Source organism: Molossus molossus, unplaced genomic scaffold, assembly GCF_014108415.1.
Source record: "Molossus molossus isolate mMolMol1 unplaced genomic scaffold, mMolMol1.p scaffold_m16_p_15, whole genome shotgun sequence".
NCBI classification, from domain to species: Eukaryota; Metazoa; Chordata; class Mammalia; order Chiroptera; family Molossidae; genus Molossus; species Molossus molossus.
In genome coordinates, this window is record NW_023425350.1 from 19,068,834 (window position 1) to 19,096,249 (window position 27,416).

At 50.1% G+C, this 27,416-nt stretch overlaps 1 protein-coding gene across 1 annotated transcript; it reads left to right on the top strand.

Moving 5' to 3' along the window:
* The first annotated feature begins 1,895 nt into the window (after positions 1-1,895).
* LBH (LBH regulator of WNT signaling pathway) lies at positions 1,896-27,201 on the top strand. The gene is made up of 3 exons (XM_036262768.1): positions 1,896-2,127; positions 4,592-4,694; positions 24,661-27,201. Exons 1-3 carry the CDS (start codon positions 2,102-2,104, stop codon positions 24,847-24,849), a joined length of 318 nt encoding a protein of 105 aa, XP_036118661.1. The 5' UTR covers positions 1,896-2,101; the 3' UTR covers positions 24,850-27,201.
* Positions 27,202-27,416: the final 215 nt, after the last annotated feature.

Below are 27,416 nucleotides of genomic sequence, written 5' to 3' on the forward strand. Positions count from 1 at the left end.
CAGGTCTTGCCAGGAATTGCTACTGGGGGGAAGTGGCAAAAGGCTTGCCCAGGGCTTAGCTCAGAGCCCCAGAAGTCCCAGCCCAGAAACCAGCTCTCCTAGCATTGGCTTTTCCTTTGGCTAAGAAAAGGACCCGATCACACCCAGCCTTTGAGAAGCTTCCCCACCCTGTGCTAAAGGCACAAACAGCCTGCCCCCAGCAGGAACCCCACACCGGGAGCATCCCCCCTCAGCTCCTGTCCTAGAAACATTGCCCCCCATTAGACACTGCCTCCAGAGGAGCAGAATGAAGGTGGTACTTAGCAGGACAAGTCCATTTCTGTTTTATCTTGTGGGGTGGAGGTGGGGAGAAGCTCCCGAATGTCACTGCTTGGAGGGAGCAACTAGGGGGCTTATCTTGAAGCTGCGTTTTCTTAGAAAGTACACTGTTTTTACTCAGATTGTATATATGAATGACTAGAAATAGCAAAATTGTTCTTATTCTTATCAATTATTTTTTATAATCACAATCAACAATCATTATCAGTTCTTATTGATTACTTTTACTGGGTTGGCTTGGGAGCACTGATGAAAATTATTGGGGTCTCTGCTACACCCTCACCATTAATCCAATCATCCCACCTTTAAGCACATATAAATGGATTCAACACATTCACTACCTTTCAAAGAGCTGGCTGACTTCAAAGCACATTTAATTTGACAAGTTGTTGATCCCACCCCCTACACACACAGGTCGGGGTTATAAAGCCATTCACAGGAGCTTTCGGAGCAGAGGTGTAGAGCAATGCACGCCAGCCACAGAGGGGCAGAGTCCCATCCTGGCTCTGGGGGCTGTGAAGACTGACCTCCAGGACAGACCCCCCGAGTTGCAGTTCCTAGGCAGTGTGGAAGGGTTCCACTGAAGCTCCTTGTTTCTTCTCCTTGGATCAGATCTGGGAGACAAGGCTGGTGAGGTGTGCTTGAGAGACGCCCACCCGCACCCCTGCCCGAGCCGCTGGTGTATGTGTGTGCCCGCGCAATGGAAAAACCCTAAAACGGTACCGCGTCCTTTCTCACACAAACAAAATGCTCCGTGGATCTTAGGGCTGCAGACTAGCCCCTCGAAAACTAACCCAACCCCCTCGGGCTTTTGGTCCCCCAAGCTCTGCATTCCCTCCCACCTTCCCACCGTCTCTTTTTAAGAGGTGTTCTCATTTTTCCACGCAGCTTGCGGGGGGGGGGGGGGGGGGTTAAGGAGTGGTGCCTCCGGCGCAGGGATGGAGGTGCTGTGGGGGAGGATGCCAGGGAGAGGCCTAGTTTGGGGGATGAACGCTGAAGCAGGGTCCCCAGGTGTGGGCTGGGGACAGCGAGTGGGTGCAAAGGAGAGCTGGCGCCAGGCAGCCAGTGTGGAGGCATAGCGCCCTCCCTCGGCGCAGCGCGGTGGCCAAGTGGTCCCGTGTGGAGCCGGCTCAGAGCTCTCCTCAGGCATACTGTTGCCTGCCCCAGAGTCCCGAGTGGTGAGTGCAGGGAGGGGGCGCCAATGCAGGCAGGTCTGTAAGCTCCAAGCGGTGTTGACATTGAACCCCAGCCCTGGTTCGTGCCTCTGTGTGTGTGTGTGTGTGTGTGTGTGTGTGTGTGCGCGCGCTCGCGCCCGCGCGCCCGTGTCTCCACGCGCGTGTCTGCGTGTGTGAGTCGGGGCCGGGGGCCGGGCTAGAAGCTGCAGCAAACCACGGCCTTGGAGGAACAGAGCTAAGCGCGCCCCCGAGCTGCCGTCCGCAGGATCTGCGAGCGCTGAAGCCATTCATGATTTTGGTGACGTTATTACAGGAGTGGGCGAGGGAGGGCGGGGCCTCCCAGGCCGAACCCCGCCTCCGCCCCTATAAATACGGCTTCCCGGGCTCTTTGTGGGGCCTCGAGCTCGGTGGAGAACCCTGAGCTCAGTCTGCTCTGCCGGCGCAGCTGGCAGCGGGGCTGTCTCCGGAAGGTGGACGGCAGACGCCCAGTGCCCGCACTCGACCTGCGCCCTGCCTGCCGCGCCTGTCTGTGCCCGTGACATCCTTACTCAGGACGCAGTGACCGTTTTTAAATCACAAGGGCGTGGGTCAACCTCCCCTAGGACTTCATGTCTGTATATTTCCCCATTCACTGGTGAGTATCCTGCGCCCTCGGCGGGCATCCGTTTCGCGGCTGTGACTGCGGGACTCAGGTGCCTGCTTGTGTTGGCTCGGGTGCGAGGGGAGCAGGCAGCATTGGCGCCGGGCACCAACCCGCCGGCCAAGCCCGTGCAGGAGTCAACGTCAAGGTTGCAAAGATGGGGGTGGGGGGAGGTGGTGCTGAAAACATCCAGACAAAGGAAGTGAACTCAAAGCCCTCACATAAGGGACGTCTGGGAAGGTGTATATGTGGTGGTGATTGGGAGGGGGAGCAACGAGGGGTCACGCCTAAACCCTGCTAATAAAACTCCCAGTGCGGAGGACTGCAGGAGGTGGGAGGCTTGCCTGGCCCTGGGGGGTCCTGCCCTTCTCGGGCCCCTCCCCTCGTTCTTTTTGTTTGCTTTCAAGTCTGGGCGTCGAGGCCAGCGGCAGCGGGGCTGAGCTGGTGCAGCAGCGGCGTTTGCAGAGCTGGGAGGGGTGGGGGGAAAACGCTCTCCCCACACGTAACCCTTCTGAAGCCACAAGCAGCAACACAGGCGCTCGCTGCGCCTTCCAGACTCCTTCCCTTCCAATAGCACTTAAAAACCGACGCACTTTGTGGGGGCTTGGGCTGGGGAGCAGCCACTCTCGTGGGCCCGGGATAGAAGGAGCCTGGGCCAGGCGGGGGGCGGCAGAGATTTGCACTCCACCGGGGATCAGGCTAGGAGGGATGCGCCTCGGCTCCCCTCTCGTTGCGGAGCGAGGCCCCAGGCCACTAGGACTTGCGCACCGGCTGCTGCTTCCTTCCTGCTCTGTGGAAGAGGAGGAGCGGCCGGGGTGCGAGCGCTCTCAGGTGCGGCGCAGAGAGCCCGGCCTCGCAGTCTAGCTCGGCGTGTTCCGGCTCAGCCAAGGCACCCACCGCCAAGTTCATGCTTCTCCCTTCAACTTTTCGGGCCGCGCAGGAAGCGAGCGCTCTTACACCAGGCGAAGAGTCTGGCGAGAGCCCTTTGCGCTCTCGCTCTTCTGGCCCAATTATTTGGGGGTGGGGGGGGGGGGGTCGGCGGCAGTCTTTCAATGACCTAGGAGAAAAATGCCTTTGGGGACCCATCTCCTCACCTGAAACTTGCCCAGAAACCCAGCATCTTCTCTTAGACCCCTCTCCTTTGAGACTCCCCTTCCCTACCACCTTCTTCATGGTGTGTGAGCAGCCAGGTGCCATATGGGTGAGACTGAAGACTATTGGAGGCTTTTTGCCCGTGGCCACTCAAAACTTGCCAAGGCAGTAACCTCTTAGAGTCCACTGGAATTTTTATTCCCTGAGAAAAGAAGATTTGGGGTTATTTTATAGTTGATTAGTGCTTCATCCCCCGCCCCTCATTAGCTCTTTAACATAACTGTGACATATGCATTATTAGCATCATAGTAACAAACAGGGCACCTGTGACTCATAGAAGTTATGTGACTTGTTCAAGATCATACAGTTCTTGAGTGGCAGACATTGGACCAGACCTATTGCTTCTGTTTCCAAATCCAGTGTCATTTCTATTCTATAGTAACCCTAAAATGAAGAGTTTGGTACCCCTGTTTCCTCTAGACATAGTCTCTCTAAAGCCTATTCCATTTTTAATTTTTTAAACCACATGTAGCGGCATGAAAATATTGGGTGTTGTGTAGCTAGTACATTGACTTTGGTGTGTACCATTTGGCATTATGCTTTCGGGACCCTGTATGTGCCCATGGCTTGTGTGAGGATAATGGAACGTTTGTATCCTGCTTACAGAGTACAAAGCACTTTCACATGTCTGCCATTGGTGGGCCAGCTTGGCCCCTCTGGAAATTTCCTTTTCAATCAGAGTCCGGGCATCTTTAAGGCTTTTAATCCAGGGATGTTTTTCAAGCTGTGAGCTTGCAGCTGCTGTGGCTGAGGCTGGAGAGGGGGTTGGATGGCAGATGTGTAGCTTGCAGAAAACTGACCCCTTGGGACTTTAAGTGGGACATTTTTGCAAAAAGAAACAGAGAGACAGACATTTAGGAAGGCAGTATTATTAGATGTGGTTTCCCTGAGGTTGACCTGTTATTATTATGTAATAATAATATGCAGTTCCCCTGGAGAAGGATTGAATTGGTTTTAGTATAGACAGCTGGACTCAGCTACCTACCGTTTTGTGTTTTGTTTTTTAGTTCTGTCACTTAAAAGAAAACCCAGAGTCACTCTGTGCCAGTGGGGACTGGTACAGGAGAGGAGGGGAAGGGAGGTTTGATCAACAATGGGCTTTGTTGATAAAGGATGAGAGCCCTGGTGCTCTTGGATTTGTAAGGCACTTCCTCGGGGTGTGAGCTTGTTTTTCTGTGAGTTTTGTTTTGCACACCTCTCATCCTGCCTCTAGACACTCCCCTGATCTCACAGCAGAGTACACCACGAGTGGGAACGTGAAGTGTGTGTTTGTTGACTTTTGTTTTTGGTCTGGGTTTCTTGGCAGCCCTGACTATCTGAGATCGGCCGAGATGACTGAGGTGATGATGAGCACCCCATCCATGGAGGAGATTGGCCTCAACCCCCGAAAGGATGGCCTTTCCTATCAGGTGAGTTCAGTACTGGGTTCCTTCTAGCTTTTCAGAGCCTGGCTTTTGCTGGGCCTGGTGACAGACTCGGTCTGCATCCCACTGCCACTTATAAGAGATGTGACCTTGGGAAAGTCCCCTAAGGCCAGTAAGCCTCAGTTTCTTCATCTTTAAAATGGAGCAACAATGTTCTTTACCTCATAGAACAGTGGTGAAGATTCAACATGATGGGAGGATATGTATAAAGCATTCACAGTAAGGGCTCAGCAAACATGAGCTGATGCTATTAACTAGTCATCCAGGTGGCTGTGGACTCTTCCATTCATGGCTTCTAAGGAGGAAGGAACTTGTGCAGTCAGTTGAGCAGAACTTCCCTCCCAGCCTAATGGGGAAGGGTGGTCTGGTGCAGGAATACCTGTGTCAAACCCTGCTTTCTTCCTCGGGGTGAGGGTTGACCAACTGATTCCGACAGAGTTAATATTCAAATGACTTAGAATTGAGGAGAGCTCTCCCCAGAGAGAGGCTGTCTCAGGGGCTCCATTGCTGGAATCTAGGCTAGAAATTGCCCTGTGTAGTGGGTTTCAGATACAAAGAATACAAAAATGTGACCTAAGCAAGAGCTTTGGCTTCTCAGCACAGCATTCTTTCTGGCCTGCCGTGTGGCTCTTCCACTGTCCCCAGACGGCGTCAGAACACCTTGGGTTACCTGTGAGGCAGATTTCCAAGGAGAGTACCTAGGTCTGTTTTTAAGGGAAGACCCTGGGGCTGGGGAAACTGTAGGGTGGCTGGCCTGGGGAAAAAACTGGGCTTGTGATGATGGGCCCTTTCAGCACATGTTAACTGAATGTCCGCTGTGGGCCACGCACTTGACAGATGATACTCATTCACTCTTTTAAATTTTTATTTATTAATTTTAAAGAGAGAGAGAGGGAAGGAGAGAGAGAAAGAGACATTGATTTGTTGTTACACTTATTCATGCATTCATTGGTTGATTCTTGTATGTGCCCTGACCAGGGATCAAACCCACAACCTTGGCGTATGGGGATGCCGCTCTAACCAACTGAGCTACCCGGCCAGGGTCTCATTCACTCTTGACCACAGCTCTGAGGGGGATTCTGGCTCTGTTCCACAGGTGAGGAAACAGGCTCATGCTGAGTAGGTGACTTGGGTCTCCAGCTACAAAGCTTTGCTCTCCTGTTGGACCGTGTGTTTGTACCTTGGGTTGGTTCTCACCTGGCTTCCAGACTTGCTCTGGCTAGCCATTCCTCAGCACCATCCCAGGGGCATTCATTTTGTAAAGGAAGAAACAAATAGAAAGCCAAGTGGTGCGATGGAGGGAGGGTGATCAAAGACCGCCCAGATGAAGGCTAAGGTTGGGGAAGGTAGGGTCACCCACAGGGGTGCTTGGGAGGTTCGAGAAGGCCCTTTGCTTTGTGTCAGTGTGGTCAACCGCCTTGTGCTGGCTGGAAATAAATATTAAAGTGGCCTAAGGGGTGTGGGAGGGAGGAGAATACCCTTTCCTGGTAGTTTTATACCCTCTAAGGCCAGAGTGGGTCTGAGCGAGGCAACTGAAGGCCCCGCAGCCTGTGGGAGGGTGGGAGTTTCCTGGCTCATCGGCTGGGATGTTTTCAAATACCAGTTTCCAAGCCACTGAATCAGACTGAACCTCTTTGTGGTTACAGGTGAGATTTTCTTTCAGTTCTGAGTTTTAGATTTCCATCACAGAACCTTTCCAAACACAGCTGTCGGTATGTGTTGTGTGTGCTTTTTATATTCTCCTTTTGAATATGTCCCAGGATAAAGGGCCAGATCCTACAGGGCACTTTTCTTGGGCCATTGTGAGGGAGGGGGCAGGTGATGATGGCGGACGGGGCTGCAGCACTGGGTGAGGAAGGCTGAGTCGGGGCTGCAACAGCAGGAGGAACATCAGACCCCTCTGGGCTCCTGAAACGTCTTGGTGCTGCCTGAGAAAAAGCCGTTACATCGTCCCTGTGGTGCAGGACTGAGGGCCACCACCCAGCTCTCACAGCCCCGCAGGGAACTTGTCCCTGCTGCCTGGGTGGGGGCTACTGTCCAGTTCCATAATACCTTACTTGGAACTTCGAAGCAGTCTGTCGCAGATACCAGAAAGGTCTCGGGTTGCCTGATGCGGAGAAAGGGGCGAGGTTGTAATCTTCAACCAAGCAACATTTATTGGCCACTTGCTACGTGTGACGTGCTGTGCTGGGCGCCTGCTCAGAGAGGGTTCAGGGCTCACGTGGGAAGCCAGCAGGTACACAGCAACTGGATCACAGGCAGTCTGGTGGAGCAGTGCAGAAGCCACGGTCAGTCCAGGTGTGGGTGGCCATGAGATGGCTTGGATTGAGGTCAGACTGGGGCTGGGCTTGAAGGAAAATTAGGACTTTGAGAAGGCACCTCCACCTCTAATCTAATTTTGTTGCATCTCCTGATATCCCTTGGCCCGCCCCTGTTGATGTCAGGTGCAGGGCTCTGCAGAGAGCTGGCTTGACAATTGCCATAAGATGGATAGTCTCTGGGCCCGCTCAAAGCTAGTGTCTTCCAATTAAACACATTCCCACCAGCGCTCTGGGGATTGGCTGGGGCTGCCCTTGGCCGGAGCCTGTCCACCGTGCATGCTCAGGCTGGGCTCAGATCTGGGGGCGGAAGATCTCAGAGCTCTGTTCTTGGCATTCTGCCTGAGGGTAATAATAGTACGCGGCTTTTTACTGAGACCTGCTTTTCCAAGGAACTGAAAGTGGGAAGGAGACATCAATCCCGACTTGGCAGCTGAAATAGAATCTCAGGCTTGTGATTTGACCTTGAAACAAGGTTGTAAAATAAATAGGCACACTGGGCTTTGTCAATCATTCTCCCACCTCCCAGACCTACTGAGAAGGAGGCTTTCCTGGTTTCCTGCCCCAGATATGACCCCTTTCAACACCTGTGGCATGTTGTGCTTTGACATGATGCTGCCCTGTGTTTGGAGGATATGGGTCCCTTACCGTCTCCCTCCCAGGTGTCCAAGGCAGGGGAAGACTTCTCACCCTCTTTGTGCCCATCAGCCATCACCCTTCTTACACTCCTCCTGAAGCAAGGTGCCACGGGCTCCGCGCCTCCACGGAGCGTGCTGAGGCAATGGTGGTGGTTTCAGTGACGTCCAGTGTCCTGATTCTAAAGGTGGCCACCTCACTTCTTTAGGATCTGTAAAGGGCCAGCTCAGCCTGTGCCTGTCACGGCTTTGCATAGATGACTTTTGTCTCCTGAAAGACCCAGGTAAGCCTAGCGCTTGTGCTCAGGACGTCAGTGCTGTTTTGTGAGCATGTAGGAAAGTCGACAGAGCCAGTGACTTGTTTTGTCTTCATATTTATTCGGAGAGTCAAGTCAATATGAGAAATTCATGTCTGCATACTCACTTGGCATGAATTATAACACCCACCAGTTGGGTGAGTAAATGGTTGCTAGAAAGTCTGAGTACATTTTGGGCTGGCTGTGGGTGGCAGCCAACTCACCAGGACTGAGTGGGAGGGTCTCATCAAGGACATTTTTGTCCCTGATAGCTGCAGTTCCCTCCCCACACTGCATCTGTGGCCTTCCTGTTGTCCTGCCCTGGGACAGAATGTCTGCCATGTAAGGCCTTCTTCCTTCCCTAATTTGAGGAGGCAGGTCAGTGGCTGCCCGGCAGGGCCCTCCCTTGGCTCCAGGGGCTCTAAGAATGTGGCATTTTTGGAATGCCTCTCTGATTGGGTCTCCTCCATGCTGCCCCTGATTGGCCTGGCTCCTGAATGAGGAAGGGTCCTAAACATTTGCCCAGGGACACAGATGCTGTCACAACCCAGGGGCCCCGGCACAGCATGCTGAGGCTTCTGCAGTGTTACAGCCCTGGCTAAGTTCTAGCTAGAGATATGGCTCCCCAGTTTGCATTTAAATCCATCCCTTCTAAGGCATCTGGACCAGGATCTGATAACTGTGTCCTTCCCTGGGTTCTTTAAATTCCTCTCTGATCAGTGCACCTATCCCTTACCAGCGGCCCTTTGTATTCCTTCTGCTGCTCTTGGTCACGTACTCCTACCATGTGATATCCATCCACCAGTCACACAGGCAGCGGCTCCCCTTCTCAGGGAAGGTGGGAGGACATGCTGTCAACCAGAGGGAGCTAGGTCTTCACACGCCACCGTGCCCTGTGCCCTCCCTTTGATCCGCAGAGCTCAGAGCTTCCCTGCTTTTCCCAAGACAGGAGGGAGGGAGAGCCTGCGTTTTATACGGTAGGGAGGAGAGACAGTGGGGGGGGGGGACCTCTTCTTGCCACAGCCCTGTCATCTGCTCCTGGCGGTCCGAGAGCCTCGGTTCTAGCTCTGCATCAGGACAGCTTTAAAGCAGCGTGCAGGCTGAGAGCTAGCCTCTCCCTGGACCGAATTTCCCAGCCTCTTCTCTCTCCCTGGCCCAACAAGAGCGACTCCTTTCTCTGCCCTCCTCACTCTTCATCAGAAGCAACAACGCCGCGCTCAGAGAACAGGTGCCGTTTAATCACCGAAGTCAGGCAGAGGTTCAGAAATGCTGTCCTCACTCACCAATCCAAGCCTTCCTTGTGAAGATCCCCAAGCTGGCTTTCCCTGAGCTGTCCACCTGCGTAAATGCACGTGTTGAAATAGGCGGTGGGCTGGGCTTCTTCTCCGAGTTAAGTCCTCAGAGTGGTCCTGCTTCGGGTCCCTGCCTCTGTCTCCCACGAGCCCCTGCTCACGAGGCCGTTCTGGGCATAACTCATCAACCACCTGGTCTGGGGGTTACCCCACCTGTGGGGCCCCGCACGTTCTGGTGAGCAGCCGCATGGAGTCCTATGGTCACCAGGAAATCAGCTTTCACAACATCAGACTTAAAAGGCCTCAGTTGTCCCTGGAGAGACATGAAGCTAAACTTCCAAAGCACTGGCAGGAGATGTCCAGGCATGGACACACCATGTTACTGGAATCGCGGCGGGCTTTCTGTCTCCTGTCCCTACCCCTCCACCCGGCTTCCTCCTTGGTGCAAGTCATAGTCGCGTGATGCAAAGCAGGCAGGTAGGGCCACATGGCCCGGACCCACAGGGAGCCGTTTCTCTGAGCGGCGCTGGGCCTGTGTCTGCATGGTCTGCTTCTCTCTGAGTCAGTAGACACTGTTCAGATCAAGTCCACTTTGTGTGAGGGATCCAGCACCTTCCTTCCTAGGCCCAAAGCCTTGACACAGACATTGTGTTCTCTGTTTCCGAACGCCCCTGGGTTAGGGCCTGCGGAAGGCTGGAATTATTCCCACGGGGGGCTCCCCCCCAGCGCACACACCGTGGTCACAAGAGTGGGTCTGTAGCCCGTCCAGGGAGAGAACAAGCTCTCTTCACTTTCCCGGCCAGTGCGTCGCACACTGGGACCATACAGCCAGCCTGCTCTCAATGGGCCTGTGTTAGGCCCCACGCCTCTCGAGTGCTGGTGTGTTCGTCACCCGGAGCTGGGCCTGTGCTTCAGACGGTCTTTGTTCCTGCTCAACACAAGGGCTGCAACAGTTGCTCACTGAGTGCTGAGTGCGTGGTCGGACCTCCCTCCCTTCCTTCCCTGCACTGAGAACGATCCCTCTGCTGTGGCCACCCCGTGGCGGAGACTTTTGTAGGATCAGCATTGTCTCTACGTCATCCCAGTCTCCCAAGCTGGGCAGAAAGGAGAATTGTGCCATTCGGGGAAGGGATGAGTTTGGATGGTGAATCTTGTGACTGGAGCCAAGAGCTATTCCTGGGTGTCTAGTGAATGTCCTGAAATGATCTTCAAGGCCCAAGTCCTAAAATAATCCTGGGAGGGTATGAAGACAGGCCCCCATTCACACGGAGCTCGGAGCTGATGGGCTTCACTCCTGTCCAGTCTCCTCACCGCTGTGCCCCTCCGCTGCTGTCATTTCGCCATCTGTCCTTCCCGTGTCCCCGAGCCCACCTCAGGAGGATTCTCTCTCAGCAAATCAAAGCCCATGTCTGCTGCTTCCCTCCTCGGCTGGGGCAGGGCTCCTTGCACAGACCTGTCTTAGAAGAAAATGAAAATTAGCCACGTTTCCCAAGTTGTTGTCCAGCTAGCCTTTGACCTCGAGGGCTGTCTGGGAGCTCCCTCGGCCCCCCCCCCGCCCCAGCTAGATTAATTGCCTTGCACTGTCAGAGGCTCCTTTTCGGTAAACTGTACAGAAGAAGCAACCAAGCATTTAGCTGAAGCAACATCAACTACTTGCTTCTCGACCAGGAATTTTATTGGAGCCAATGGGAAAGGTTCTGGATTTCTCAGTCAAAGTAGAATTAGCCTGAGCAAGGAGGTCATTCACAGACCTCAGTCCAGAGGTGGCCGGTCTCTAGGTCTGACTTTCCCCAAATTTGAACTTGAATGTGGTTCCCAGGCAGAATTAATAGAATACCTTAAATTTAACAGTGGTTCCCAGACAGAATCAATAGAATACCTTCTGCCTTTTCTTTGGAGACTGGCAACACCTGCTTTGCCCATCCTGGATTTGAGAGGCATCCTTGGTGTGCGTGTGTTATAATTACAAAAATAATATTTATTCCTATTAGAAATGTAGGAAAATATAGAGGAAAAAACCACCCGTATTCTTATTACTGAACCATTCTGGTATATTACTATGCATATATATATATATAATTGAAATAATACTGTCTATGCTATTAATGAATCTCTTTTTCACTTATTATAATATTGTGACTGTGTTCCTGTCATTTGGTCTTCTTTGTGAAATGGCGTTTTAATCTGTTATGTACCACTTCTTATCACTGAACATTTAGGCTGTGGCATGTTTTTTTCTTATAAGAGCACTGTTCTGAGCCTCATTTCACAGTCATCTCTGCACAGGTCTGATTCATGTCCTTGGAATAAATTCCTGGAAGTGGAGTTACTGATTCAAAGAGATTCAACATTACTAAGCCTCTTGATTATATAGTACCTTAAAAATAGAAAACAAATCAGAGAGTTGAGCAAAATATAAGCTCTTGGCATTGAAAGTTCCAGCACCTAGAATCTCAGGGGTGTCAAATCTATAGAGATGGAATAATGGAGGAGCTTTGTGGATTGAGTCAGAAGGGTGTTTGGTTATTTTTAAGTGGTTAGGAGATGTTGTACATCTTCCTCTAGTTTGTTAATTGTTTATTTTGAGCAGAGATGATAGCAGTTGATGATGTTAGGCAATTAGCCAGCATTGCAAAATAGCTGGTGATCAGATCCTTGTCCCACAGTGGGTGTGTTGACAAATTACACATGTATATTTGTATGTGCTCTATTTAGCTCCTTTATTCTGTCAATGACATTGGAGCATGTGCGACTTTTAGGAAGACCAGCGAAGTGCCTCAGCCTGGAGACCCATGAAGGTTGGACAGAGGGACGTGTAGTCCCCTGAGCCATCTTGGTATTCCTGGGGTTCCAGGTCTGACTCATGAAATAGTCCTTGTTTAGAAAGATCGCGTCCCTGACAATGACGGCCTGAGCTCTTAGAAGTAGGTCTGAACACGAGTCCTGGGCCCGGTCCAGTGCTCACGGGCCTCTGCCCAACACTCCGCACGCCTCCAGGGGCCTCGCAGCAGGTAGACAGCCTCAGCCAGCGTTCCAGTAGGGTCCACACTCCTGATGGTTCAAAAGGCTAATGTAGGTGTTACACAGACACACTTTAAAAATGTTAGTGTATTTTCATGGTTACTACCTATACTAAGTAATGCTAGTTTTCTATTTGTGTAGTGATCGTTTTATTTTTAAACAAATAGGTAAAGTAAAAATATAATTGAGCCATAATGTGTGCATGGACGTGAAGGAATAATGACTTCCTTAGGCTGACATCACTGCTGTTACCGTAAAGGAATTTTTTCTTCAAGAGTTGAATGCGCCGTGGCCGGTTTGGCTCAGCGGTTGGGGCGTCAGCCTGTGGACCAGAGAGTCCCGGGTTCAGTTCCCGCTAGGAGCATATACAAAAAAAAAAAAGAGTTAAATGTGTCCTCTTAGAAGGAAGCATTCTTAAAGATTAGCTAGTCCTAAGTTATTATTTCTGCATTCCTTTGGTCATTTGTCCCCTCAGATATAACATTGGAAGGTTAGGATCCTTCTTGGCTGTTTTCCTTGGCATCCTGATACTGGAGGTTTTCACGCCAAGTTACTTTTTAATACATAAAGCGTTCTGTGTATACATTACTTCATGTTTTAACAGTGTTAAGATGGGAGGCCAGCTGCCCCTGGGATTCACAGAAACTTTCCAAGGGATATGATAGCAGAGAAAATCAATTTCCACATCTTCAACTTCCTTCTGTTGCTTTTCTAAGATTGCATTTCCTGAAAACAGGCTTCACCAGTTTTTCTTTTTTGTTTTGATTTGTTTGTTAATCTTCACCTGAGGATATTTTCCATTGATTTTTAGATAGAGTGGAAGGGAGGGAGGAAGGGAGAGAGAGAAACATCTATGTGAGAGAGACACATTGATTGGCTGCCTCCCACACGACCCTGACTGGGAAGGGGACTCAAACCCGAAAACCAGGTGCCTTTGACCAGAATTGAACCAGCGACCCTGGGCCAATGCTCCAACCACTGAGCCAAACTGGCCAGGGCTGTACCAGTTTTCTTTCCCTGCCTTTCCTATCACAATTGCCCTCCACACCCTTATAAGAGAAGGACTCGCCTCTCCCCCTCCTGAATATTTCAAGGTGCTTTTCCCCAGGATACAGAAACCATCACAGCATTAACACATGAATCATTCAAAATGTTACTGTCTAGGAAGCTCCATAAATCCCACCCATCTATCACATTAAGAAACCAATCTCAAAAAATGTGCCTTTGGCCCTGATTGGTTGGGCTCAGCGGTTAGAGCATCAGCCCATGGACCAAAGGGTCTTGGGTTTGATTTCCAGTCAAGGGCACGTACCTGGGTTGCAGGTTGAATCCCCTGACCTTGTCTGGGTCATGCGGGAGGCAACCAATCAAAGTGTCTCTCTCCACTGATGTTTCTCACTCTTTCTCTCCCTCTCTCCATTACACTCTATCTAAAAGTCAATGGAAAAATATACTAGGGTGAGGATTAACCAAAAAAAGGAAAACTTTGTGTTTAATAATTATTTGCAGTATTTTACTGATCGGTTGTATACTAATAGCTGCAATAAGCTAATTCAGATTTTTTTTTTTTAATTAATAAGCCTTAAGGTCATGAGACATAAAACCTTTGGTCAATTTTTATACAGAAATACATCTTTTTAATTGCAAAGAAGTATGAAAAGATAATAACTTGAAACTTTCAAACATAAAATATATTAAGAAAAATCCTATAGGGAAGTAGACTGGAAATACATTGTCAAGTAGAAAAAGGAATAAGATTTCACTTAAGAGGTTGTTTATGAGTTTTTTTAAATAAGTGAGTGTTCAGTGGGGGGAAAAGGAGAAACATCTGTAACAAAAATAAATTAATTAATAAAATAATAAATACATAAATAAATAAATAAATGAGTGTTGATATCAAATTGCTGCTCAGTCACTGAGTGCATTGAAAAGAGTGGCAAAAAATTTTTATTTAAAAATTTTAAGATGTATAATATATCAGAAGTTTTATGCTTCAGTTTTTAAAAATTCTTTTAGGGGGTACACAACCAAAATTTTGGACGTATACACTGTCCTTAGAATCAAAACTGTGGCACTGTGGTACCTCGGGGTGGGCACGGCCGGTCTCCTACCAGGGGTGGGCATGCGTTCCACGGTAGCGTGGTATTGGTCACGGAGGGGTTCTTTGGACACCGCCGGTGACTCAGAACTCGGACCCTCTCGGCACAGCGGGACTGTGGACCACGAATCTGGGTGACTGGTTTCTAATCTTGGCTTCGCCACTGTGTGTCAGCTCAGGCAACTCAGGTCACCTCTTTGGACCTTGATTTCTCTGTCTTTAAGGGAGAGTTAATTGTGTCGTTTTTGTTATTAGAACATTGTAGAGTGAGGTGAAATTGGCCATCCTGATCCTAGGTCAGCCCTGGAGTTTAAAAATCTGCCCTCTTCTTATGTCAGACATTCAGACAGGGAAGGCAGCGTTTGTCCTCTCCTTAAATCTTATAAAAATTTATTGATCGCCCTGGCCAGTTTGGCTCAGCGGTTAGAGCGTCGGCCTGCGGTCTGGAGAGACCCGGGTTCGGTTCCCGCTAAGGGCACGTACCTCGGTTGCAGTTTGTCCCCAGCCCTGGTTGGTCGTGCGGGTGGCAGCCACTCGATGTGTCCCTTCACGTCGATGTTTCTCTCTCTCTCTCCCTCCCACTCTATCTGTACAAAAAATGGAAAAATATCCTCAGGTGAGGATAAAAAAAAAAAAAAAAATTTATTGACCTTCCATCTCGACTTATACGATCATCATCCCGAGGGCGCTTGTATTCTCTAGGCCGGTGGTGCCCACACTTTGGGGTCTCAGTCCCTTTTATTTTCTTAAAAATGATTCAGGACCCCCATGGATATTTGTTTATGTGGACCAAATCTTCTGATTACTTCTTGTGAAAAATAGATAAAAATATTTCTCTATTTTATTTATTAATTCCTTTTAAACTAACAATAAAACCACTGCATGTTACTATAAATAACAGTTTATAATAAAAACAAATCTATTTTCCAAAACAAGAAAAGTTCAGTGAAAAGAAAAGCATTGTTTTACATTTTTGCAAATTCGTTTGGTATCTGTCCTAATAGAAGACAGCTAGATTCTCTCTCTCTCTCTTTTTTTTTAAATTTTTTTCCCTTTATTGATCAGGAGAGAGAGAGAGAGAGAAACATGGATGAGAGAGAACATCAATTGGCAGCCTCCTGCATGCCCCCCACTGAGGATCAGGTCCACAACCTGGGCATGTGTCCTGACCAAGAATCGATCCGGCAACCTCTTGGTTCATGGGTCGATGCTCAACCACTGAGCCACACTGGCCGGATGAAGACAGCTAGATTCTCATACCTGCTTCTGCCTTCAGCTTGTTGTGGTATGACATGTTGGTTAGAGTAAATAAAGAAAATCTGGCTCATGCAGATATGTAGTTAGAAAAGGAAGACATATTTTAATAACCTTTTAATATGTTTTTCTTTGATATTTCACCTAAACTTGACAAGGGTTGGTTTCTTAAAGGTTAGTGGCCATGTGAAATCTGAAACCTTAGCAATGAACTTCCTGTACCCTTACATTAAAACCTATTAGTCTCTCTTGCACTTTGAATGAAACTTTTATCTATGCTTGGTTTTATAATATGATGCATTGATCATTTAGAAAATGTAGGTTCACTGAGTTATGCAGATCTTCCAAATATTGACACATTTCATAAATAATGTCAAAAATCATATTTGGCCCTGGCTGTTTTGGCTCAGCGGTTAGAGCGTTGGCCTGCGGTCCCGAGAGACCTGGGTTCGGTTCCCGCTAAGGGCATGTATCTCAGTTGCAGTTTGTCCCCAGCCCCGGTTGGGGTCGTGTGTGGCAGCCACTCAATGTGTCTTTTTCACGTCGATGTTTCTCTCTCTCTCTTCCCTTCCCATTCTATCTGAACAAAAAATGGAAAAATGTCCTCAAATGAGGATAAAAAAAAAAAGAGAAAAAAAATTATATTTGTTAATATCTCCACTGGCTTCATCAGAAATTCTTCAAGTATTAGGGAACTGTCAAGTTTTCAGTAGCTGAGGCAAGTTTTCAAAAATTCTGGTTTCTGTTTGAAAGCTCAATTTTTATCACTGGTAACAAAAACCCTCAGTCATTTTCTTTGAAGTGAGAGGCTCATTTTATTCATTTTTGAGAACGTGTCTGCTAAATAACAAAGTCTGAATAACCATAGTTTGTTGGTCATTTTTTCAAGTAAAAATAGTGTTCCATGGAAAAAGTGGCTAGTTCAGCTTGCAACTCAGTCACGTGAGTGCTTCCTTCCCTCGAGACGACACTGCTTCGAAATGCAGCAAAGTGTTTCATGCCGACTTTCCATTCCCTCACACTGCACATTGAAACAACATGCACTGAGTCAGTGTTTAATAAAATTACTGCTTCATTGCAACATTGTGGATTTTTTTTATTTTATTTTCTTGTGAGTATGAGGTGGTGAGGAATATAATGACCACAGGTATAGTTTATATCCCAGCATTCATTAATTCTTACTAAGGTGCCAGCAATTTCACCCACCATTGTTTTTTATACCCTTAGTGCCAGTGTCAACACAGGGAAAAAGGCAAGAGGCATCTCAGTATTAAGAAAATATTTAACTCCATGGACATTCCCTCTCTGAAAGGACCCTGGGCACTGAGCTTGGAGAACCACGGCTCTGGGCTGCACAGAATCTGTCTGATCAGAGGCCAGCAGGACCTTTGCTCTCCTGTTCGGGCAGACTGAGTGGACCAGCAGGAATATAGCCCTGTTTCTCAGTGTTTTTAGCATCAATACTGCAGTTATGACCAACTCACATCGCTAGTCCTCTTTCACAGGAGGCCTGTTTGGGAGAAAATAAAGTTTTTAACTTAAAGGCACGGGAATCAGCGGATGACCTCACTGTGGGACAAGGTGGGCCGGAGGCGACGGATGCCATCCAGGTAGAGATGTCTCACAGACGGTGGGGAAGTGGAAGGGTAGCTGTGCACTGGGGAACCGTCAGCCCAAGATGGACAAGTATAGCCAGGAGGCTGCCTGAGTCTGGAGAAAATCCTGGAATGAGCCCAGGTTCAGGGAAGCACAGGGAGATGAGGTTAGACAGGTCGGGTGAACCTGAGCAGGGCCATGAGACTCGGCCAAGCAGGCTGACTGGCCTCGCCGTGTGCTGCGAGGAGGTGGTGACGGAGGCCGAGTGGAGCAGGGCCGGGCTGCAAGGAAGTCCTAGAGGCTTGAAAGAGCTGTTCCCATACAAGGTGGGTTTGGAAGCCACGGGGGAGGGGTTAGGAAGGGAACCCCAGACAACCATGGGAAGGCTGTGGGACCAGGCCAGATCTTCAAGGTTTTCTTTGTCTCCAAAACAAAGAATGCGGGAATGGTTGGAAATGGCAGCCATGCCAGTCCGGGCTTTCTGACAAAGGAGATGTGGCTGTGGGACACTTGGGTGGCACCAACGGAGAGAGACAGAGAAAGGGATCTGCCATCCCCACGGGCCCAGAGGTGACTGGGAGGCTGGTCTTCTTTCCAAAGGGCAATGCTGATGTGGTTGATAGGATGCAGGTATTTTAAATCATCTATGCCAGACAATTGCAGTCTTTTCTCCCTGCCCTGGAGAATTTGGAGAAACATTCTTTAACATTTCAAAAGCCCCATCAGCTCACTGGGCCCTTAGAGTTATCAGCAGCAATTAGTGCTAATTAATTGGAATTTGGAACTCCTGACTAGCAGGATGGGTGTGTGTTTGAGACGTGTTTATGAAAGGTGGTGTTTATCCAGCGGATTTCCTTTTCTTTGAAGTCAAGGCTACAGGCTTAAGCATCTTTAATCCAAAGGAAGGAGATTCAACAGTTGTCATAAAGCCGCATACCTCTGCTCAAGTCTCCTATAGGATTAGAAGCACCAGAGGAGGGTAGGAGAGGGAGAGATGGATATGCCATCGCCGCAGCCCGGGAGAGATGTGAGTGAGGTGAGCGTCTCAGAGGTGACTCGCTTCCACATGGAAATTACAGAATGTTCTTCCCTCCCTGAATTCAGTCGGTAGCCACTCTGGCCCTTTGCTATATTTCTTTCTGCTCTGACCAGCCACATTTCACTTTGAAACGTCAGTAGAATGTAAGTCATAACGATGAAGATGAAGATGATGATGATAAAATAACAGGAGGTATTTCAAAGAACATATTTCTTGCCTTCACCTATTGTTAGGGGCAAAAAGCAGGGTGTGCTTTTCATCTGAATTAGTTGCTGCTCATTCATTCAGCCCTTAAAGAGCAGGATGCTGGTAGAGATCTGCCCAGTGTTACCAAGCAGCCCGTCCCAGGAAGGAATAAACACACAGGGCCAGTTCTCCAGGGAAAAGAAGCAAGCCAGACTTTGGGAAGCCGGGGGGCAGGAGGGGTCTGACTTAGCCCTGCAGTAGGCTCTGCGGAGGCGCAGAACAGGAAGACCTCTGGCTCTGGGACGTCCACTGAAAGACCAGGATCGGGACGAGGCTGTGGCTCCCATTCCAGCCGGCTGCCCCGTGCCCTAGGAAAACACAGGCGCTGGGAGGGAGCAACGAGGTCAAACCATTTCCCCAAACAACCTGTCCTAGAATTGTGAGCACAAGCCCAGGAGGGTTGGCTAATTTGCTCCTGTCCCCAAGCCATTGCTATTGACTTTCCAGTCCCTCACTCTAAATGGTCCTCGGAGACCCCAACTTTACCTAATAAGAACCACCGTTAGGAATTTAAAGTTTACAGAACGTGTTCACACGTACCCGTATTTCGTTCTCTCCAAAGCCCTATTAGATGGGAATTAGCACTAATCCCAATTTATAGATGAAGGGCTGGGGTGGGCCTCCATTTCCTTGAACCTGTGGGGTACTGTACTGGCGTTCAACGGGAGCATCCTGGGAATCTTCCTCATCTTACTCAGGAGGCAACTGAGGCTCAGGGAAATTAAAATGACTTGACCATGGTCATGGAGACAATCTGACTTGGGGCCAGGTCAAAGCCAGATCTTTCAGACTGACACGGGAGTGGCCATTTTCCACAAAGGTTGGAGGCTGACTTTCCCCCCTGAACCCAGGGAGGGGAGGGGCCACTGTGTGGTTTCATACAGAAAAGCAGATCACTCTCCATTCCTTGGGGAGCTACCTGATTATTCCTCTCCTTCTGCCCGACCTCCCCTGGCCACCACACCCTGGCACGCCTCTGTTCCACCCCAGCAAAGAGAGCTGGATGTTCAAGCTGCAGAGGTCTCAGCTTGCAGAGCTGGTAATTAGCCCTTTGTGTCCAGTTAACCACCTTTCATCTCCTCTACCTGCTGGTGTCCGCTTTCCCTGTTAGCATCTCTCAGCTCCGTGCCGAGCCCTCCGCCCTGTTTGCGGCCAGCTCGGGTTGTTTGTCCGGGATGACGGCTGCGGATGCGCGCATGCACACAGGGGAAGGCTGGTCCAACCGGAATCACTCACATTTTCCATCCGAGGTGCCAGGCATCTCTCTCCTCGCCCTGCCCCAGAGACAGCCAGGTTAGGTCACCTGGCTTAGAGGCAGACAGTTGATAGCTAGGCCCCCAAATTTCAGGCCTTTGGAACCCCGGTATTGCCTTTCAGTCCCTGCCGTGGCTGAAATGGGAGCTGACTGACAACTTTTCTCCTCAAGCAGAAAGCCTGCCGACTGATTCCGCATGGCCAGGGCTCACCCTCCACCCCAGGCTTCCCTGCTCCGGGGCTCTGTGTTGGTCCATCAGCCCAACATCCTGAGTTTTCCTGGACAGTCCTGCTTTTACTGTCTTCATTTGGACACATGCATGTTTGTGCTGTCCAATGTGGTAGCCACAGGTAGCTATTTATATTTATATTTAAATACATCATATACATTATTATTAATAAAAATAAAAGACAATTTAAAATATTTTTAGGCTTGTTTCAAGTGCTCAGGAGCCACATGTGGTTAGCGGCTGCTGATGGGGGCATTCCCACTATCGCAGAAGGTTCCTCAGACAGTTCCCATCTCTGCAGCCAGGAATTCTGGTCTGTTAGCATCCAAGCCACATCTCACAAGCTGTTTCTTCCTCTGAGAAGGTCCTCAAGTTCCCTTGATTCTTCGAGTGAACCCAGTAGAGTTCCCAAAACGTCAGGGCCTGTTGGCCTTAGAGGTCACTTGGCGAAGGATGGCCCTGATGACACGTCTCCTATGAAATGCACCATTAGCAAGCTTGCCTGCCTGCTATTTCTACACCTGGGGCCTAGGATATTCTCGATGTGTGCGATCTTCAAAACATCACTTCCTTTGCAAAAGAGGGAACATGGGGTCTACTGGTTTTATCCAAGCCCTCAGCCCTGACAGCCAAGTGTGACAGCTGTGGTCCAGTGCTGGCCAAGGGAGGAGAGCCCAGAGTCACAGCTGGGGATGATTCTTCTAGATCTGTCCTGTCGTGGGGGTGAGGGTGCAAAATGCCTCTCAGAGCCTCCCCACTGTCCTTTCTGGACCTCTTGGATATGAGCCTTTGCTGCAGAATGAAGAGAAAGGATTTTTTTTTGGGGGGGGGGGTGTTTTTCTTTGTCCAGAGAGAAGGGTAAGAGGTTTAACCAGAAGCACTTTCTTTTTGGAACAGGGGCAGTTCGCATTCCCTGCCAGTTCCTGCGGGCACACCGCATACCGGGCGGGCCCACGGCCTCAACCCTACCTGTCATGTGCTTGGCAAGACGGACTTGAGTCCTTTTTTCCACTGCCTTCCCCACCCTGTCAAATAGCAGTTGCAACCTCTCATTTTTCTGCTGCCTGGATGATTAAAAAGCATGACTTAGTGGAAAAATCTTGACCTCCGTAGGGTCAGCCTCTCAAGCAGCTGCCGTAGATAAGATGGTGCTGGCAGGGTGCTCGCAGACCTCTGCAGGGCGTGCTGTCTGTGCGCCTTTGTTTGTCTGCAGAGGCCACAGTTTTCAGAGGCAGACGTTGGTATTATCTGATAATAAAATCTCCGATTATTATAAATCTCTGAAGGGTTAGATTATGATAGTGATTTTAAAAAATGTAATTAACAGGCTTTGTAAAATTAATTTTTTTTTTTTTTGATGGCGCCTGCTCTGACCAATTCAGGGAGCAGAGTTCTCTCTGGCCACTAAGCAGTATCAGAAGTTCACTGTTCAGACTTCCCCCGAGGACTTCGGAGACTGACTTGCGCGGCTCCTGGTGGGAGAGGCGTTGTCTGCAGTGGTCTGAATGGCTGTGTTAGTACGGTTGCCTGTTGTTTGCTGACTGAACACTTAACTGGTCCTGTTGCAGCTGCTCCAGAAAGGACATTCAGATGTGAATTTAGCGTATGTCCTCAAAGCATTATGTTTGTATTTGCCAAGAACTTGTTTCCATCTGGTGAAATAAGAAAGTCACTTTGCTTTGCAAAAGGAGAAACTGAGGAACAGGTGATTGAGAGGACTTGGTTCGGGTTATACAAGTGATGTCAAGGACAGAATGAGAATCGGGGTCTGTGGCTTGACACAAGGGTGTTATCAAATGAAAGCCTTACTTGAAGTCCTTTAGGTCTGAGGTTGGGTCCCAGATCAGCCACTTCCTAGCCTTGGGGACGTCACTTGCCCTCTCTGTACTTCAGTTTCCTCATCTATAAAGTAGGGATCACACCACTACATACTTCATAGGACTGTTGTGAAGATAGAAATTCTGATCAACAAATATGCCCGGCATATCTTCCATCATTATTATTATTTTAACGTTCCTCCCCGCCTCCCTGCCAATTTTTGTTAAAGACCTATTCCCAGCTTAAAAGTCCTCGCTCTCGACCCTTATTGTTCTCCTCCTGCTGCTGGCCTTGCTGCTTCTAGGCTCTTTCTCTCTTCTCAGCTTGGGCGACCATAGCCAGAGTCTGGTTGCCATCTCTCTCATCTGGGGAGTCACAGCGCAGGCACAGCCCTGGGCTTGGGTCCGGGGGTAGAGGCAGGGGGCCGAGTCTGCCCTGGACCCGGTGTCCATCTGCTCTTGATATTTCACAGCTGTATCTCAGGTCCTGAAGATTTAGAACAACTGTCTGGACTAGGAAACTCAACTTATGGACCTGGCTGTCCAGAGGGTCAACTTGGAGCCTCCAGCTGCTGAAGGAGCAGTTAAAACCCAGGGTCTTGCCCATTCTCTCTGGTCAGTTTTCTATCTGTAAAATGGGTGTGTTCATCCAATGGCATCCATTCATTTTTTTCAAAAGGTACAGGCATTGAAAATAGACCTGGGTTTGAATCCTGGCTCTTCCACGTGACCTTCAGAGCCCCAGGGTCTCACTGCTCCTGGGGGTGGAGAGGCCCAAAGGAGAGGATGTCTGAAGGGCTTTGTAGACTGGCTAGCTTTGCACTTCTTGGGGCTCCCCTTGTTTGCGCCCTTGGAAAGGCACCTGTGTCGTCACTCAGGGAGGGGCTCTAGCTCCACATGAGGAGAAGGGAGGAGGGGCCCGAAGAGGCCACTTGACCTCCTCCCAGCTCAGCACGAGTGGATCTGTGTGCAGAACTGCAGGTCACATCCGGAAGAGAAAGCCCGCAGTGGGGTCAACCTGCCCCATGCTTTCTGTCAGCCCCACCCCCCTAGCCCTCCTCTGCCTTATTTTCCTCCTGGCTGCCATTAGGGTACTTTTTATAAGGCTTGTTAAGTCTTTAATGATGCCTGGTTGTGCAGCTGGCTTAAGGCTTAATCCCCAGCAATAGGGCTTTATTGGATAAATGGTTAATAATCACTTGTCTGCAGGGATTGGGAGGTTTCATAGAGACCCATGACTCCCAGCAGCTCCACGTGACCTGTGACATGGCCAGTGACTTGACTGGGACAGCACTGCTTGGGGTTAGGGTGCAGTAAGATGGGGCACCCTCATAGCACCATGGAAGTTGGGGAGACCTGAGATTGCAGGAGAGCACTTCTGCCTCTGGGGAACATGGGCTTGTCTGGATCTGAGCCAGGTATGGGCAATCCCCAAGACCTCTTCAAATGTGTGTCTCTACCCATTCCTGGATTTACCTTCCTTTCTTTTGCAATTAACAATCTGTGTGACCTCAAGCAAGTCTCCTGACCCCTCTGGCCTCAGTTTCCTCATCTATTTTCATCTACATAGAGAGTTTGGAGGAGATGGCCTTGAAGGTGCCATGTGATTCTGTGATCCCCAGCATCCCAGGCAGAGGCTCCCCCCTCCGGCTCTCTTCACCAAGGTCTGTGAATGGCAAGGGACCAGCAGCCCATCGGATTACATGTTTAAGCTGCTGGGCAAAGAATTGGGTCAGCTGTAGTCACAGGGCAGGGTGTGCGAAGGGAAGACACAGAGGCCCTTGGTTTTCTAGCCTGGTTTGGGGTTTCTCTCAACTCTAGGCAGGACACACAGTAGGCATTTTTTTAAAAGGCCAAGTTGATGGGACTCGGGAGAGAGAAGTAAATTCTTTCAGGTGTAGAGCAGTCAGGGAGTCAGAAATTGTTCACAGATGAAAAAGGAGCCTGAGCTTTTGTTCCCAGCTTGCCTGTGACTGGGGGGGTCACACCCTCAACCCTTATTTGGCCTTGACTTTACAGATGCACCGAGGTCAGGGAGGAGCGAGGGTGGTATTGGGGCATAGGCATAGGAGTGGGGGTCAGACAGACCTGGGTCTGAATCTCCTTCCATCCCCCATTTCCAGGCTGCATGGTTTGGGCAAACTCCTTTTTCAAACCCGAGACTCTTTAAGATAGTATCAGCACCACTTATTTTTCAGTATGACTATGCTAGTTCAAAAGTATACATGTAAAGCACCTGGTAGCTGGTTCATACTAGGTATCAATATTAATCCTGGGAAGAACTTTTTAAAAAATCTTTTTATTGATTTGAGAGAGAGAAGAAAAGAGAGAGAAGACGAGAGAGGGAAAGAGAGAAACATCAATGTGTTGTTCCACTCATTTATGCATTCATTGGTTGATTCTTGTATGTGCCCTGACCCAGGACTGAACCCACAAACTTGGCATGTCGGGGTGACGCTCTAACCAACAGAGCTACTGTATGGGACCTGTCATATACTTTGCACTGCCAGAGTAAAATGCTTGCGATAAACAGAGATGTGACTTACTGGGGATGACATGATTTTGAATTCTTTTTTCAGAGATTTAAACAAAAAGTGCAAACAGAGCTAGCCCACCTTTTAGACGTGGTGATGCTGCCCTGAAAACTTTCAGCTTCAAGCTAAGGGGTGGTTTCCATGTTGGCCCAGAATTGCTTCCTGGCTCCTGCCGTACACCAGACGCCCCCAGGACCCCAGGCCTAGCACAGTCTGTGGCGTACAGCGTGGCTCAGTCCTGCACCGGGATGCGAACGGAAGGAATGGAATTGCTCTTTCTAGATCTGTCTGTGACCCGGTGCTGGCTTTGCTGTATTTCAGATCTTCCCGGACCCGGCCGACTTTGACCGCTGCTGCAAACTGAAGGACCGCCTGCCTTCCATAGTGGTGGAGCCCACGGAGGGGGAGGTGGAGAGCGGGGAGCTGCGGTGGCCCCCCGAGGAGTTCTTGGTCCAGGAGGATGAGCAGGACAACTGTGAAGAGACAGCGAAAGAGAACAAGGAGCAGTAGAGGCCCCACCGACTCCCACCGGGTCACACCAACAGCATCTGTACCTGAACTGTGTTCTTTCCCATCGCGATGGAAGAAGAGAGTGAGCCACAGCCTCTGAAAGGCCGGGCGATGGCTTCTGTTTTGCACCTGCGAATCACTGATCGGTCTTCTTTCCTTTCCTTTTCTGTTTTTGAACTGCGGAGCGGTGGAGCCCTCTGCGACACTTGCAAGGCCTTCTGAGAAAGGAAGCTGCTCCGAGCGGGGCTGGGGTGTGGGGAAGCTTTGGTCTTTGAGATCATTATCGGAACTCAAGCAGCTAGAGGCGGTGGTGGGATTCCAGCGGGCTCCGGGGGTGGGGGATGGGGACGTGCACAGCCAGCAAGGAACATTGGGGCTAAGAAAACAAACGCGGGACGGAGGAGAAAACAGACGTTTTAGAGAAAACATTGCGCAGAGCAGCAGCGGGAAGCCCTCCTCGGTCTGCTGCAGGCGGAGGGCAGCGCATCTCTGCACTTCGCCCACCGCCAGCCTTTGCTTTTACTCCGGTGTGTTGTCTGCTGCAGGGGAGGAGGTGCCCGGGAGCAGTGTAACCCGCTGCCTGCAAAGCCCCTGGAGGTGCAGCTCGGAGAGGAAAAGGTGTCCTGTTCCTTCTCCCTCTGTCCTGGCTGTGGCAGGTTCACAGACCTGCAGTCATCTGGAGTGTTTGTTTGTTGTTTTAAGAGGCATCGCTTTTCGGCTTCTCTCCCCTGACTTATCCTTTTTGCCCCCCAGCTCTTTGGGAGCAGTGACAGTACTTCCTGCCCTGTTGGATGACCCACGTGGACACTTGGACACAAAGGTCCTCCCAGCTGCTCCCTCCACACTGGGTCTCAGTCTGAGCAGAGGCACAGGGCCGGTGGGCTCTGCCAGGCTGGCCCTTCCTTCTCCTCACACAGCCCTCCCCAGCCCTGCAGTGGGTTCCAGCCAGCCTGGTCAGCGGCAGTCCCCACGCCCATGTGGACGCTTGGCCTGTTTTTCTGGTGGGAGCTGAGTGGAGAGCAGAGGAGGCTTTTTCTGTTTCTTGTTAGGGAGGTCAGCTTTAGTGCGGGCCCGGAGCTGGCGCAGCCTGGGGATTATTGGATGGGGGTGAGGAGGCTCTCACACAGCCGCCTGGGGATTGAGTTTGAAACTAAAAGGTGTCATGAGACCCCTGGCTTCTCCCCAAAGGTTCCTGGGTACAGGTGGGAGGACAGCATGGTGAGGGAGCACTGGACGGTGCTCCTCATCACTCCCCACCTCCCACCTGTCCCTTGCAAGGGCACAATTACATGAGAAAGGAAGCCTTGGACTTAGAGCTTCTCATCACAGTTCAGAGCCACCAGGAGCAGCAGGATGCAGGACAAACTCTTCAAAGCATCTCTGTCAGAGCAGACTGGGCCACCAAGAGGGGGCCTCGAGAGCCTCCCTGGGGCTGAACTCTGCCAATTGAGGCACCCATGTGTCCCCTCAGGTGTCCAGTCAGTCCAGTCGACCTGGTTTTGGACTTACATAAAGGTTGCATTTAATACCTCAAGGTTAGTGTGGCTCTGGGGGATGTTGGGCAGGAGGACCAGGGTGTGCTGTCGATACATCAGCAGGATTCGGTTCTGGGCAGCCGACACTCTCCCTTCCTCCCTGCCCCTTCCTCTGTGTTGTCTGCTTGTGTTATACACACCGATGGCAATAACTTCTTCCAGCTCCTCGAGGAAGTGGGAGAGGCCGGCAGCCTGCACTGTGGGCGTTTCTCTCTCTTGCTCCCCCTTTTCTTCTGTTTTGGCTGCAGAGAGCCTTCCCTCTGACTCTCATTCCCTCATAGCAGCACTTCTCATCCCGTGCCTCCTAGTGGATGGGGTTTTGCCTTTCAGAATCCTGTGTTTCCATGTCCGCCTCTCCTGTGCTCCCCTGTATCATCTGTCCGTGTGATGGCAACGTGCTTGTAATCTGCATAACAGATCTACTTTGTGTATATGTGTGTTTATGGGGGTGGTTTATTGTTTTTGCTGGTCGCTGGACCCCTTTGTACAACCATCTGGAGTCTGAGCAGGCCGGAGGCTGGCAGTGTGTCAGGACCCTCAGCGGCGAGCCTGTTGGGGGGACCCAGTCGCTCTCGGACAAGTGGCTGAGCTCCTGTCTGGCCTCTTTTTTTTTTTTTAAGTATCTTGTGTGTATTTCTAACTGATTGTATTGGGGAAAAAAACACCTAGTATTTCAGTAAAAATGCCTGTTGTAAGATGAACCTCCTATAACTTCTATCTGTTCTTTTTTGAGGCTCAGGGAGAAACTAGCATTTTTTTTTTCAAACTACTTTTTGTCACTGTGACAGTTGTAAATAAAGTTTGAAAATGCTTTCCACTCTGGTCTGGCTTCCTTCTTTCTTCCTGTTCCATTGGAACTGAGAGAGTACAAGGGAAACCGGATGCGGTCTCATAGGAGGCTGGGTTGGGGGAGCCCCGTGTGAGGTTCCTTACATATCTTACTCGCTGGCCTTTTTGGGGTGAGCCCACCCACCACTTTTTTAATCACTTGACTGAATGAAAACAGCCTGTTTTCTATGCCAGTGGTCTCGA